General features: G+C 38.7%; 1 protein-coding gene across 1 annotated transcript in view; it reads right to left on the bottom strand.

The window, feature by feature from the left end:
• LOC126187899 (synaptic functional regulator FMR1) overlaps positions 1–14,871 on the bottom strand; it is a 232,578-nt gene that overhangs the window by 78,398 nt on the left and 139,309 nt on the right. The window contains 2 exon segments of the mRNA XM_049929253.1: positions 12,763–12,884; positions 14,746–14,858. Of these exon segments, the coding sequence (XP_049785210.1) occupies positions 12,763–12,884; positions 14,746–14,858 (235 nt within the window).

Here is a 14,871-nt window from a genome sequence, read left to right as displayed (position 1 = left end):
ATTAACTTAAATTCTTCTACATTTAGAGCAAGCTGCCATTCATCACACCAACTAGAAATTTTGTCTAAGTCATCATTTACCATACTATAGTCACTCAAGGATGATACACTGCAGTACACCACAGCATTATCAGCAAACAGATCATTTGTGTGTACAGAGAATAGGAGTGGTTGCATAACATTTCCCTGGGGCACGCCTGACAATGCTCTGGTCTCAGATGAACTTTTGCTCCTGGGGACAATGTACTGGGTTCTATTACTTAAGAAGTCTTTGAGCCACTCGCATATTTGGGAAGCTAATCCTTATGCCTGGAACTTCCTTAACACTTTCGCTGCTACAGACATGCTCTTTGCATCCGTGCTGGTGCCTGTGCTAAAAGACCGTTCTGGTCGATATGAAATAATTATCATCCAATTTTTCAGAACTATTAGGCAGTATTGGTTTTTGCAGTTCTTACAATCTGACATCTTCACTCAATAAAGAACTTAATTTATTTTCATTATTCACCATCTACTGCGTTGCATCAAATTAAGTAATACAATGAACAAAATTGTAAAGCGTTTGCAGAGGTAAAAACGCATTGCATAAAATTTGCATATGGCTGATTTTAGCTCACATATTGAAGTGAATGAAATGCTGGTAACAAATCTAAATTTTATATAAGATTGAGAACACAGTAGCTCCTTTCGTTCTCAAGTCATTGGGTTTTATGTCTGGCAGACTACTGGATGCGACATGCCCAATTCCATCCACACGGACTTGCCAGCTGCTATGAAATACTTATCACCTATTTTTCTTACAGTCACTTATCTTCGCTTTATCAAGAACTGAATTTATTTTGATTATATGTCACAGTTAATGAGCTGCATCAAATTAAGTAAAACACTGTGTACTTTAGCTCACACACTGCAGTGAATGAAAAGCAGGTAAGATATCAAAATTTTACTTAAAATTGAAAGCAGAAGGATATTATTTCATTCTTGAGTTGTTGGGGTTTATATGCGAAGGACAGCTGCACACGACGTGCCCATTCACATCCTTGCCAATCGCGAATCGTATGGTCATAACAATTCTCATATCTCAAATGATTCAAGATATCAAAAGATATTTTTTTCACAAATGATAGTACCCATGTTGCCTGATAAATACTGTTAACTTTTTTTTATTCACAGAGCTATGGATGTCACTTGTCTGTAGCAGTGAGAGGTTGGCAGCTCAGGACACATACAGACATCCATAGCACTGTAGGAAAAACCAAGCGGCGTGCATTTACATGTCCCCAATACCTGGGGAACTGTGTAGTAGGGTGTGTATAAACACTCACAGCTGTGACATGGTTAACAGTCTGCAGTTGAGCTTTGTGTCAAATGATTTCCGGAAATCTAGGAATACGGAATCTGCCTGTTGCCCTTCATGGTTCACAGGATATCACATGAGAAAAGAGCAAGCTGAATTTCATTCACGTGATGCTGTCTCAAGTCCATGCTGATTTTTCTGTCTCAAGGAAATTTATTGCCTAAGAAGTGAGAATATGTGTAAGAATTCTGCAGCAGACTGAAGTTAAGGATATTGGTCTGTCATTTTGCAGGGCTGTTCTTTTACCCTTGTTATATATGGGCATTACCTACTCTTCTTACCATTACTTGGAATTTTACACTGGGTGGGAGATTTCATGATAAACGCAAGGTAAGTAAGGGGAAAATGCCCTTCAGTACTCTGAGTAAAACCAAATTGGTATTCTATGCGGATCATGTTCGCTGTGCAATGGTCAAATAATGGTATGTTTTAATGATTCTCCTCTTCAATAATTCCTTAAAAATAAAATTTAAGACTTCCGCTTTTCTTTAATTTCTCTTACGACTACACCAGACTGGTCAAGAAGTTACTTCAACCCACTTAGCAATTTTGTCAGACTAATTTTCTCATGTTCTTGTCAGGATCTTTTGCCAAGATACAACAGCGGTAGTTCTATGCTTCGCAAATCTGTTTACACATGCACAAATTTCTCCTGACTTTTGCCGGCTGTCATTTGCACGTTCTTTTTTGAAATTGGAGTGCTGCTTCCTCAGCATCATCTGAATTTTGTTGTAAAACCATGAAAGATGTCTTCCGTTCTTAGTCCATTTACTTCTCCAGAGCACAATTTATGAACTGTTTAATACTTAGCCCATAATTACTACATATCTATTATATTGGAACTTAATGATATCTGTTCATTGTCCCGGTGAGATACCAGCAACTGCTTATCTGTTCTTTCCAACAAAAATACTCTCATAGCCTTCTTGGAGAATTAATTTAATTTAGCATCAATCACCACTATGATATGATTATCACTCATCCCGTCCCTATACTGACACTGCCAATTAGCCCAGGCCTTTTTGTAACAGTAAGGTCTAAAATATTTCCATAGTGTGTGGGCTGCACAAGATCATTCTGAAAACTGTTCGAGACTATTTCACAGTACTGACTGTCCATACCACCTTCAATGAATCATTGTAGGTCCCAGACTACATCCGTTAGGTTAACGTCACCTCCAACTAATATTGCGTGATCTAGGTACTTCTACGACATTGAATGTGAAGTTGAATTATTCTAAAACACATCACAGCAGAACTGGGTGGCCTTAAAAACATCCAACAATTAACTTTAGTTCATCTAGGCCTGTTACTCAGGTCCAGATAACTTCACAGACTCAATTTTGATCTTGATAGAGAGAATAATTTTGTCAGCTGCAATGAACACTCCCTGTCCTACAGCATCTCTCTTTCAAGTAACGACAAATTTATAAGAAGGATGAAGGATATGTTGTTACTCACCACATAATGGAGATGCTGAGTTGTATATATGCAGAAGCAAAAAGATAGAAGATACTGCAAAACAAGTAAACTTTCAGCCAAATGGTCTTCTGAATTACACGCCTAGCCACTCCCCCCCCCCACCATTGTGTCTGGCTGCTGGGATTAGCCAGAGACTGTGTGAGTGATGTTCATTCCCTACCTTGCTAAATATTTTAGGCCTTTCTACTTCGGGTTTCATCCAGCTCAGAGTTCGAGGAATAATTTGATTGCACATCTTTCCTGGAGGGCAGCTAATTCAGAAACTTTTGTTATCAAGACTTCTGACAATTTACAGTTAAAATTTACATAGCTCTGCTGCAACCATTGTACAGCTTTTTATAGTGGTATGACTACCAGCCAGCTGTCCATCAGGATGAATGGCCATCACGAAACTCTGGCCAAGAGCAAAGTAGACCACCCTGTGACAAAACATGCAGCTAAGCATAGCATGCTTGATTTCAGTAGCTGCTTCGTAGCTTGAACCATCTGGATCCTCCCCTCCAATAAGCTTTTCTGAATTGTACAGATGGGAGTTATTCTTGCAACACATTTTCCACTCCCAAAATTATTCCGGCCCCAACCCTGGTAATCTACTGATCCCATATCCCCCATCCAACAGTTTCCACTCCCTCTGTCCTATAATTGCCTCCCTTCTCAAGTCCCCTCAGCCTCATTGTGTGCCACCTTCTGCCAATGCACTCAACCATTCGTTCCCCCTCCCTGGTCCTCTCCATTTTACCCCATGCTACTTCTACACCTGGCGGTCCCTGTCAGGCCGCCACCTAGGCCCTGCACATCCCACCAGAAAGTGCTCTCCTCACCACCACCTGTAACCTGCTATCCCTCTTCCACTCCAGACTGCCATTCACGCAGCACTGATTTGGTCGGAGCTGCCAGTGGCAGCAGTTGTGTGTGCATGAGGTTGCCAAAAGCTATAGCATGTAACTGTATTTTTGTTGTGCCTGCCTGCAACTCAACAGCTCACCTTCACACTGAGTAACAATTTATCCTCCACCTAATATTGTAGGTAACATGTTAACACACATCAAGTGGCAGATCTTAATTCCATCGAGGACTTCCAGGTGGAGGACGTTTCTAATTCCACAATAAAATATGCCCTGAATGCAATCAAATTAAATGTAAGTATCATGTAGTGCCTGTACTGAAATAATACAATAACAACAACAACAAAATGCTCCTGCGAAACTTTGAAAAATCAATGACTTTCACACTTTTCCAAATATGCAAATGGGAACTGTGTTAGCTGTCTGTGAGCAACCATTAAATATATGTAAGAAATAGATAGGTAGATGACAAGGTAAGAAAAATTTAATGACATGAAACCAAACATAAAAACGGAATGCTTAAAGAAGCATCCAGTAATGTGCGCAGCGCCCATTCACCAAATTCCGATACTATCACTATCTTTTCCTCCTCCTCTTCTCCAGAATTATTTGCAATTACAAAAGGTTTGTTTTACTTCTGCGAACAAAGCATGATCAAAATTTTAACAGTTGCATAGTACAGAAAGAGGAAAAACAATTTTTTTGTGACTAGATACACTGAACTGTCATTAAGAACTAGATACCAATAAGTAATTGCTCTTTCTTGACACAGCTGAGGTAACTGATAGCAGGTGTGTGTGTGTGTGTGTGTGTGTGTGTGTGTGTGTGTGTGTGAGAGAGAGAGAGAGAGAGAGAGAGAGAGTGAGAGAGATCTTATGGGACCTAACTGCTAAGGTCATCAGTCCCTAAGCTTACACACTACTTAACCTAAATTATCCTAAGGACAAACACACACATACACACCCATGCCCGAGGGAGGACTCAAACCTCCGCCGGGACGAGACGCACAGTCCATGACTGCAGTGCCTTAGGCTGCTCGGCTAATCTGACAGCAGGTATTTATTTTCTATCACATATAACGCAGGCAACAGGTAGAAACAGCTTCAGGACAGCACTCCATGACAAAACTGGAGCATTAACATTTTAGCTACATACAATGAATTAGGGATCACAATTATATTTAAAATAAAAGAGTCCTTTCCTTTCCAATTGCTGCTAAGATGGGCAACAGTTGCCCAACTGTCACTTCAGGATTCATAATCCAATTAACTAAAGATAAAACCCTCTAAAACCTGTTCGAACAACAACTTAACCATCCAATTAAACACAGTGGGAATTGTTCACTGAAGTATGAGACACTACCCTGGAATTTGCTAAGAGCAGATCCAGCTTTATGATAATCACTACTGGTAACATGATTAACACAAGAAAAGTTGATTACAGTTAGTGACTAGAGTCTAATAGTGACAATTTTTGCACCAGTCAACAAGATTGTCCTTTGAGTATTACGGTACGTTCCATTTTTCTTACATACTGCTTTCTGTAAACTGTATAATTAGTAACACGTTTCACGACCAAGTAGCTGTAGCTGTACCTCAGTTGGACCCATGGAAAGTACAAAAATAAAAATTTCATCGTAAGTTACTACTTGCTCCCTTTCTAAGAGTCAGAATCCTGTAGTCTAAGCTTCACTTCATGCCATTCTTATTTCACCACGCCAATTCACATTTAATACAGTATCTCAATTTTCATGAATAGAATTACAACTCCATAAACAACGAATACTCTTGGTTTTAGGTTAATACATTATCTTTGGACAAAGAACAAAAAGAGTTTGCTGGTCATATACATTCTTTTACAAAGTCAATGAGCTGTAGCTTACTATTTGTTGAAATGGATGTGATGATACTAATTATTTAGAGTTTTTTTTAAAGAAAAAGATAATCAGCTACACATTTTTGAAGACTGCATTCTTCAAGAAGTACAGGGCCGATTTTTCCAATAAATTAAACCCCAAGGAATTAATACCTGCTACATAAAGCAAATCATAAGAGCCAACTGCTAACATTCTGATCCAGATGTTTATGAGAGAAAAGGGGCAGCGAAGAATTTAACAGGAATTTTGCATTTATCAGAAATCCAACCACTATAGCAATATCTCACAATGGAGGAAGTTCAATACTTAATAAAACATGGACATCCATACAAATGCTCTACCACCAATGATAAATTAAACAAGCAACCTTTCATAAGCTGTTTGGGAAGGCTCAGACACTAGGCACAGAGAACCTGTATACTGCAACAGCAGCAGCAGCGACAACGACGACGACACATTAAGAGAGGATATAACAATAAAAAGAAAAGTCACAAAAGGGACTGAAAAATTTGGATAAATGTTTTTTTTTTCACCTTAGTACAAATAAAGCACTGAAATAGGGCAAGTGAGAATAAGTCGTAGACGGTGACATCATTAATAATGCAAGAATGTTCTACAAAGCCATGAAAACTATCAAAATGTGACTGGCTCACCAACAAGATGTGAAAGTTTGGATTAGACGAGTCATCAGTTCACCACACCTTATATAATAAACAGTGAAATAAATTTCATCACAGAAAGAAATGAAGCTAGTATGTAAATTTTCAAAGTTAAATTGCTTTGGGTATAGATTTATCAGGGATTGTTTCTGCAGCACTCAATCTTGGTCCAATAGCAATCACACTTACAAGGCTGTCATTTAGTTAAATAATTGTTAACAATCAGTAACAGTGAGGATAATGTCTGTGAAATAAAAGCCAATATTTTTGAAGACTGATCACCTGGTCTACGAACTTTTGCCGCATTGTGAGGGTAATTATTCATATGCTGGAGGGGAATTAAAAAAATAAACTGTTGATGCCATGAAAACTAAAAGATAAGGTTTCCTCAAGTGTTGTCATTCCACTAGCTAGGTGAGAAACTAGCACAGGGACATTTCAATGTAACTATCAAGATGTGATTGACTATTTCAAATTTCAACAAGCTGTACCTAATCTAGGATCCTGTAACACACCTTCACTTTCACAGAAGTCTCATTCTGGTGAATCATGTCCAGACTGGTGATGGTTACAAGTAGTGGATGAAGGAGTATCAACATCCCCCCCCCCCCCCCCCCCCCCCACACACACACACACACACACACACACACACACACACACACACACACACACAGAGAGAGAGAGAGAGAGAGAGAGAGAGAGAGAGAGAATGGACAATGGCTAAAAATACTGAAAATTGAAATGCTGTTTGGATATGGTATTTATGGCTGACTAATATGGGTATCTTACAGCCGTAATAAACATGTCTTATTACAATCTGAAATACTAAATAGTTTTTCCAGTAAATTATTATGCTGAGCACTATGGCATAAGAAGAGAAAATTACTTATGCCTCACGTGTATGCCAACTTATCTTGTTATGGCCCTTATGTGGGGCGATGATGATGTGGTCTCACTCTGAGGAGCATAGGGGACGATGCTGAACTCCCACACCGCCGACTAGGCAAGGTCCTAGTGGAGGTGGTTTGCATGCATCAAATGCATGTTGTTTCAAATTCCAGTTATTTAAACTTACCGAACAACGTTAGTGGGCACAATGTTATATATTAGTCTCCCTTGCAGAAAAGATCTCAGTAGTACTGATACTTCAGCAGTGTGTCACTAATGATCCATAGAATCAGATTTATATTTTTGTAGTCGTGTAATTTGCATTAATACATTAAAGTAAGCTAAGGATTTTGTCAACTCATCGCCTGACATACTCAACAATTTGGTTGGTGTTCGCAATCAAATATAACATACCATGTGAGATTCTAAATATCAATTAAGCCTTTGACTGGCCCCTAAATATCACTTAATTCATTGACAGATTACTCGTAAAAAGTGAAAAATACAAGTACTCAGATAACATTGAATTTTGTACCACCTACCATTTATGGCATGGAAATCCTCATAACTCATAAAATTTTAAAATAGACTATCTATTGCCCCACTGTCAATTTACGCTGTTTGTTGAGAGTGGTAATCCATTAGTTTCCAAACAGATTGAAGAAACTGTGTGCCAATAAATAACAAGCTATTCTAGCCTGGTAAGCTCTATTTCCACATAATGATGAGCCACTCATTTTAAAACTGTGTGTGTGTGTGTGTGTGTGTGTGTGTGTGTGTGTGTGTGTAGGTTGGGGGAGGGTGGTATGCGTATACCCAGATCAGTTATGATCATCATCAGTTTTTGAACCTGACAAAAAAATTATGAATGGGCATATAAAATATTACAGCAGATTGCTTATAGGATCAGTGGTATTATAAACCAGACAGCAAGAAACAAATACAAATATGTGACTCAATAACATTTTGGCAGTGCAACTGCATAAACTACTACTACTACTACGATGTATACCGTTCAGTCACCTTCAGGGTAAGCTCACAGATTGAAGCTATGGCACCTGTTCCATAATTGAAAATGACAGAATAAGTACTTTATCTTCAATCTGTCAGCTCACTCTAAAAATGGCCAAAACGTAGGCAGCTGCATTGTTAGAATAATAATAATAATTAGAATAATAATAATAATAATAATAATAATAATAATAATTTATGCAGCTGCATTCAGAAAATTTAATGGATAAGTTATTGCCCAATGGAAACGTGAAGTTGCAGAACAGGATGTGTGCCTGATGATACAACATTTCGTCACAATTTCTCCCTTGATAACATGTCCATTTTTGAAAACTTCATTTCTGTTAAGATTCTGCTCGGCAAATTTTCAAAACCTGTGCGACGTCCAATGATTCTGAACTCCAGCTCACTGCTTTGAAGCAGTCCACAATGTATGCAGAAATATTACAGGGAAAAAATCATAGCTTATTCAGAGTTTACCCACTAGATTCTACTGCTTTTTGGTATGGTTTTCAAGAAACTGAGCCCGTGTAACTTTGGCACAAAAACAGTGAAGCCCAGACTGCAACTGATCAAAATTACTGGAATCAACCATTTAACTTCAGACAAATAGTGAGTAATAATCCTTTACTATAATGACACGGCTAAAGAGATCTCAAAATCTACACTGAGGCTGGAGTAGGGCATAGCAACTAAATACTTTAGGTATCAGACAGCAGAATTTTGGTGTGTGATATTTAACGCCCCCTCTTTGGATGACTATTATATCGACATGCTTAAACTATTCCACTGAACTTTCCTACCCTTACTAACTTCTTTTTGATTGTCTTAAATCACATTGAATTACAACACTTTTATTACAGATCACCTTACTTAACATACTGACTTTTTTCTCCTACATCATATCAATAACACCAGTTGCAAGTATCCCAAATGCTGCTGTAATTACTTTTTTGATTTCATAGTAAATTATTCTCTCAAGTTTCCTAAGCTGCCTTGCAAAATCCCCCTCTAAAATGATCATTTTCTTCTCTTCTCTCTCATCTGGTCCAGAGATGATCCATCCCTCTGGAAGTAAAATACTCAGTATCTGATTCTGACTGCTTGTCATCTTTGTTGACAAATTGTTAGAGTAAGCAATTTAACAGTTACAGAGGAAGAAAAGAAGATTTCTATCTTACTCCACCAGATCAGAAAATGTAAATCACTTGCTATGAAATGTTAAGCAGAGAAACATGCAAATCTTAGTGTTTTTTTTTTTTCTTTTCTTTTTTTTTTTTAGAAAAGTGTTTGTGGATATTGACCATGCCTCTAAGTGATGGAATTCTAGTGGTAATTTCAACAAACCATGGCAACAGACAAGTGAAACTACAGATAATGTTTACAAGCTGCAAGACAGTAAGATCTGGATGTTTTTAAAACTGTGGGTGTTATAGCTGCATGTTATACTAAGATTTGAGGAGTAGGAGATATTAAGGTGTGTCCAAGGAATAATTGGTAGAAAGAGGCTTTTCAGCTGTCTTCACAATTCAGTTTTTACAATCAACTAATCTATCATTTGAAAGAATATTTTTTTGTTTACTCCAATACAAGAGAGCAGTCCCTATGCCGAACTTCTGGTTATGAATTTAAAATATTGACCCATACTAGCTGAGAAAAATTTCTTAGTTTTATGTATAATTGTGCAAAAGATGGACACAACAGGAACACTTTCCAGGCAAGTGCTATTAAAATGGTAAACATAAATCCCATTTAATGCCTAACATTGCGAGATCTGTATTATACAATTTGAAATGCTATGCAGTTTTGCCTATAAACCCATGTAGGTCTCTGCTGCTTCAATTTCCATCTTCTTTATTATTACAGTTGCATGAAAACCCACCTGAAAAAGACTGCAGAATATTGTTTGTGTATATTGCTAGTTAGTTGAGAGTTTGACTCGAATATTTGGGCACACCCTTTCAGGCTCAAGTTCCCCAATTTTGTAAAAAGAAACACTGAAGCTAATACATAATAGTAACTACGTTATTCTAGTTAGAAATCATGCAGGCAATCTTTGTTAGTATGTGCACTCAATTTGCAGCAAAATGTGAGAACACTGTAACATGTCTACTGGCTTTATCTTAAAATGCATCATATCAGATGAATCTCTCAGCCCCTAGCTGAAAGGGTTGCACAAGTTTCAAGCCTGAACTCTGCAACTTCTGCAACATAGGCTTAGATAACATCAATAAAACACTGTTTCTTTCATAATTATATAATATTTTATTTCTTAAAAAATTTCTGTAAATAATAAAGAGGTACGACAATACGAAATGCCCAAGAGTCAGTAAATTGGCAACATTTTGTTTTATTTGTATTGACCAGTTCTGAATTAGAACATTGATAAGCCTGGCCAAACAACAATAGCTTCCGTAAAACTACATCACATTTGGCCATCTCATCAAACAATTTGATTTGTCAATTTATTAACTAAAAGCCATCATAAACCTTGGCTTACCCTTCCAGCTTGGTTTCATTTCACATTTAGGGAGCAAAGAGTTCAGCCAGTGCAACATGAGTGGAAATTAGAAACAGTAGCTTCAAGCAATGTCAACATTTTGCGTCCCCAATACACAAGTAGACAAAGTAATATACAAAGAAAAAGAAATATTTCTTGCATTGTTTGAAATATACAAGATCTCCATAGGAGATGAAACACGTAGATAAAAGTAAACATTTTTAATGCAATTGAAAGCGTCTACTTCATAAGGAGACCAGTGTTGACAAATTGAAAGCTGCATTTCCAACCTCCAACTAAATGCAGTGTATCCATGTCTGCATGATAAGCCTCTGTTTCTCCCTCTTTGAAGAACAGTTGCCAATTTTGAAATTAATGCCATAATTTTTGCACTCAAGAAATGTGCAAAAACAGCATACAATGTCACTTCCGATCATATCTTTATGATATCAATATCATGCTGCAGTGTCACAAGCCTTAAAAAGGATACTATAATCCTTTAAAATTCACTTTTTCTGTCTTATTAAGATGTTATGTAATTTATGTTACTATCTTGAAGAGGGGACTGTCTTATCTGGTCCACATATAACATGACATACACCACATTTGTTTCTGTCCCTACATCATTATAATATAATTATTAAGCCTATAATTGAGAACTATTTAAAATCTGTACCTAATAAGTGCAGGATATTTTCTAGTTTTTTAAATCAAAAGTCAATTTTGATGATCATTACACCTTAGAATTATATAATTCCTGTTCTAATCCAAAGCTGCTGTTACTGCATAATGAATATTCAAGCAGCAAATATACTATGAGCTGTGAATTCATTTCTCAAATTATCAATCTTTGTTATAACTGGTCAAATGTGAACACTATCTTAGAAACTCACTGGGAAAATTTCCTGATACACACAATATGGAATCTGAAGATTAATGCACACTGCTTACAAGAAAATATACTGCACATTTCAATGCCATTAATACCTAGTACACAGTAAAGTCATTATCTCATACTGACAAAGAAGAAGTTTAAACAAAAGAAACATTCACAACATTTCAACTCAGAACAATTCTTGTAACATACTAACAATTAAAATCAAAAGAGCTTTTCAATTTTGGAAAAAAAAGTAAACTAATTTTTATACAAATGTCCAATTGCATTTTTCCCATAAAATGACATTTGAAAACTGCTCCTAGAATTTCGAAGTAGTACACTTAGCATTACAGATGCTGCACAGAAGACTAAGGGACACAAAAAAAATTGAAAACAAAGTAACTACTGCAGCCAAAATCACCTTAGACTGTTATAAGGAAGGTGGGTGGGTGAAAAATAACTGGAATCAATAAAAAGAATGAGGAGAGGTTCAATTAGAGTGTCTATTGGAAATTATTAGGTTGCATATCTTCATACCTATCTGACCAGCTTACTAATGCCTGTCAGCAAAAACAGCCATCATAAACACTTCCAATGTTAGCAACAAAAGACAAGAAAACTCAGAAAGGGGAAAACTGTTCCTGTAAATGGAAGTTACAATATTACATAACTCAAGACAATTTGTTTCATACATCAAGTGCTTTGTTTATGCAAGGGTCTGTTGTATAATATATTCAACAGCAATATTACTCTGTAGGGAATATTTTTGCCTTCTACTTCTGTCACATCCTAAGAATCTTAACATTGAGAAGAATTACTTGACAAAAACTTTAATCATTTTAAATCCAATTGCACAGCAAGCAAATATTACTGCAGTGCCATTAATTCCACAAGTCAAATAACCGTTTTGTCCAAAGCCAGGGATGTTAAGTTTACCCACCATTGTGACTGACCAATGACTGAACAATCACATTCCTTAAACTATAGTAAACATTCGGTCTTGCTGAAATTTACTGAAATGGTGTGTTAGCAGATAGATTGACATGTTAATCTGCTTTTTAAGGACTTAATTTCAAGCAAAGATCAGCAGGTGGTGGGCTGACAGCATGTGACATCACTTACGATCTTTATCTATCGTTCCACCTCCTCCACCACCCTTGCTGCCTCTTCCTCGTTCACCGCCACCCCTACCACCCCTTCCCCGGCTTGATGATGGTCCTGGACCTTTTTTGCCATCCATATTATTGATGTAATCATTTATAGTATTACCCGAATTAAATCTTGCATCATTGTGTCGAGCACCACCACCACCTCCGCGTCCTCTGCCACGACCTCTTGCTGGCCCACCACGGCCCCGACTGCTCCCACCATCCATGTCTGAATTGTAGCCCCTAAAACAAAAATAATTGAAGTGCAATTTCCCGTGATGTCAAATTTTATGAGAATAAAGAAGGCATGCAGAAATATCAACATAACTAATTATAACAATGTGAAAAGGGTAGATAGCTACTCACCACAGAGGCATGGAGTTTCAGGGAGGCACAATGAGAAAGACTGTTAAATATTTTAGAGTGCAGAGAAAAATTTCCTCCTTCCAAAATAGTATACGTACACACATTCACAAAAGCACAATTTGCACACACATGGTCACTGTCACTGGGCATCATGGTCTGACTGTGACTACGTCTGACAGTCACCTGAAAGGGATGGTTGGTGGGTGGGTGGGTGGGTGGTGGTGGTGGTGGTGGTGGTGGTGGTAAGGACGAACCATGGGGCAGGGAGGGAGGATAGGAGGGTAGAGATGGAGGAAAATACTGTGCTGCTTGAAGGAGTGTGCAGGGACTTGGTGGAGACAGATCAGCTGCCAAGTGCAGGATCAAGAGGCTGTGTTGGGGGGGCGGGGGGTGACAGGCAAGGGGGAGAGGAGGAGAGAGAAGGGGGAAAACTAGTAGGTGCATTGGTGGGTGGTGCTAAGGGTCTGACTGACTCCTTCACATGCTAAAACTGCCATCCCAGCTCTGTCCAGAAACAAATCTCTCGTGCCTTTTCTCTCCTGTCATCATTACCTCCCACATCCCCATTGTCTGGCCGTAAAGGAGCACTTCCTCTCTTGATTCAGCCCCACCCAAGGCTGGAAAAAATACCATGTTCTCCACCAGGGTTTCAACACTTGTCACACCCTGCTATGAAATGAATATCCACCCCTGCCCCATCGCTTGACAGTGGCTTTCCACCACCCTCTGAACCTATGTAATATCCTTGCCCAACACTACTACACCCCTACCCCCAACCCCTTGCCTCATGGCTCATATCCCTGCAATAGACCTTGATGCAAGAGTTTTCCCCATACATCCTCCAATTACCACATACTCTAAGTCCTATACCCCACCAAAGGCAGGCCTACCTGTGAAAGCAGCCATGTGATCTACAAAATACACTGCAACCACTTCCTGTGTGAGCATGACAACTCACGAGCTGCCTGTCTGCATGAATGGCCACTGAAAAACTGTGGTCAAGAGAGCTGGACCATCTAGTTTCTGAACATGCTGCCCAACACAATGTGCATCACTTCAACAATTGCTTCACAGCCTGCATCATCTGAATTCTTCCACCCAACAGTACCTTTCCTGAACAACACAGGTGGGAAATCGCCCTACGATGTTTTCTTCGTACCTGTAACCCTTTGCCCCCAACCTGCCTATCCTCTTCCCAACTCCCACTCCAGCACTAAACACACCTTCTATCCCACCACTTCATCCACTATTCTTTTCCAATTTTTTTTCTCCCCAGACCTCCCACCCACCGGCACTGCCTACAGACTGCACCTGGCAGCCTGCCGTCCTGTCCCAGTCATGCCTCTGCTTGCTCCCACAGGCAGTACATTGTTTTCCCCCACCCATGACCTCACCCTCCTATCAATCCCATTCCTCACACCATGTCACCTCTTTATTGCCCCACCTACCCCAGCACATTGTTGCTCACGTCAGATGGAGTCACAGTCTCCAATTGCCCCCCCCCCCCCCCCAAAAGATAAAATTGGCATGTGTGTATGAGTTGTTTTTATGTGAATGTATTGTGTGTTTTCTAATCTGGAAGAAGGACTTTTTGTCTGAAAGGTTCAATATCTAACTCACTCTATTATGGTGTCTGCCTGTGACTCAATGCCTCCTCTATGTCACAAGTAGGTTTCTAATCTTTTCATAGTGTTATTCCATCATGGCTTTCCATTGTCTAATTATATTATAACAGTACCTGTCGTTGCGCCTCTGAATAGGGAAGTTCTGCATTGAGCCCATTGTAGTACCATGTATACTTCGTAGCTGTTGATCAATTTCCAACTTTTCTTGCCTTAATGCTTCCACTTCCTGCGACACAAAA

This window comes from Schistocerca cancellata, chromosome 1, assembly GCF_023864275.1.
Source record: "Schistocerca cancellata isolate TAMUIC-IGC-003103 chromosome 1, iqSchCanc2.1, whole genome shotgun sequence".
NCBI lineage: Eukaryota > Metazoa > Arthropoda > Insecta > Orthoptera > Acrididae > Schistocerca > Schistocerca cancellata.
This window is presented reverse-complemented; position numbering and strand designations above follow the sequence as displayed.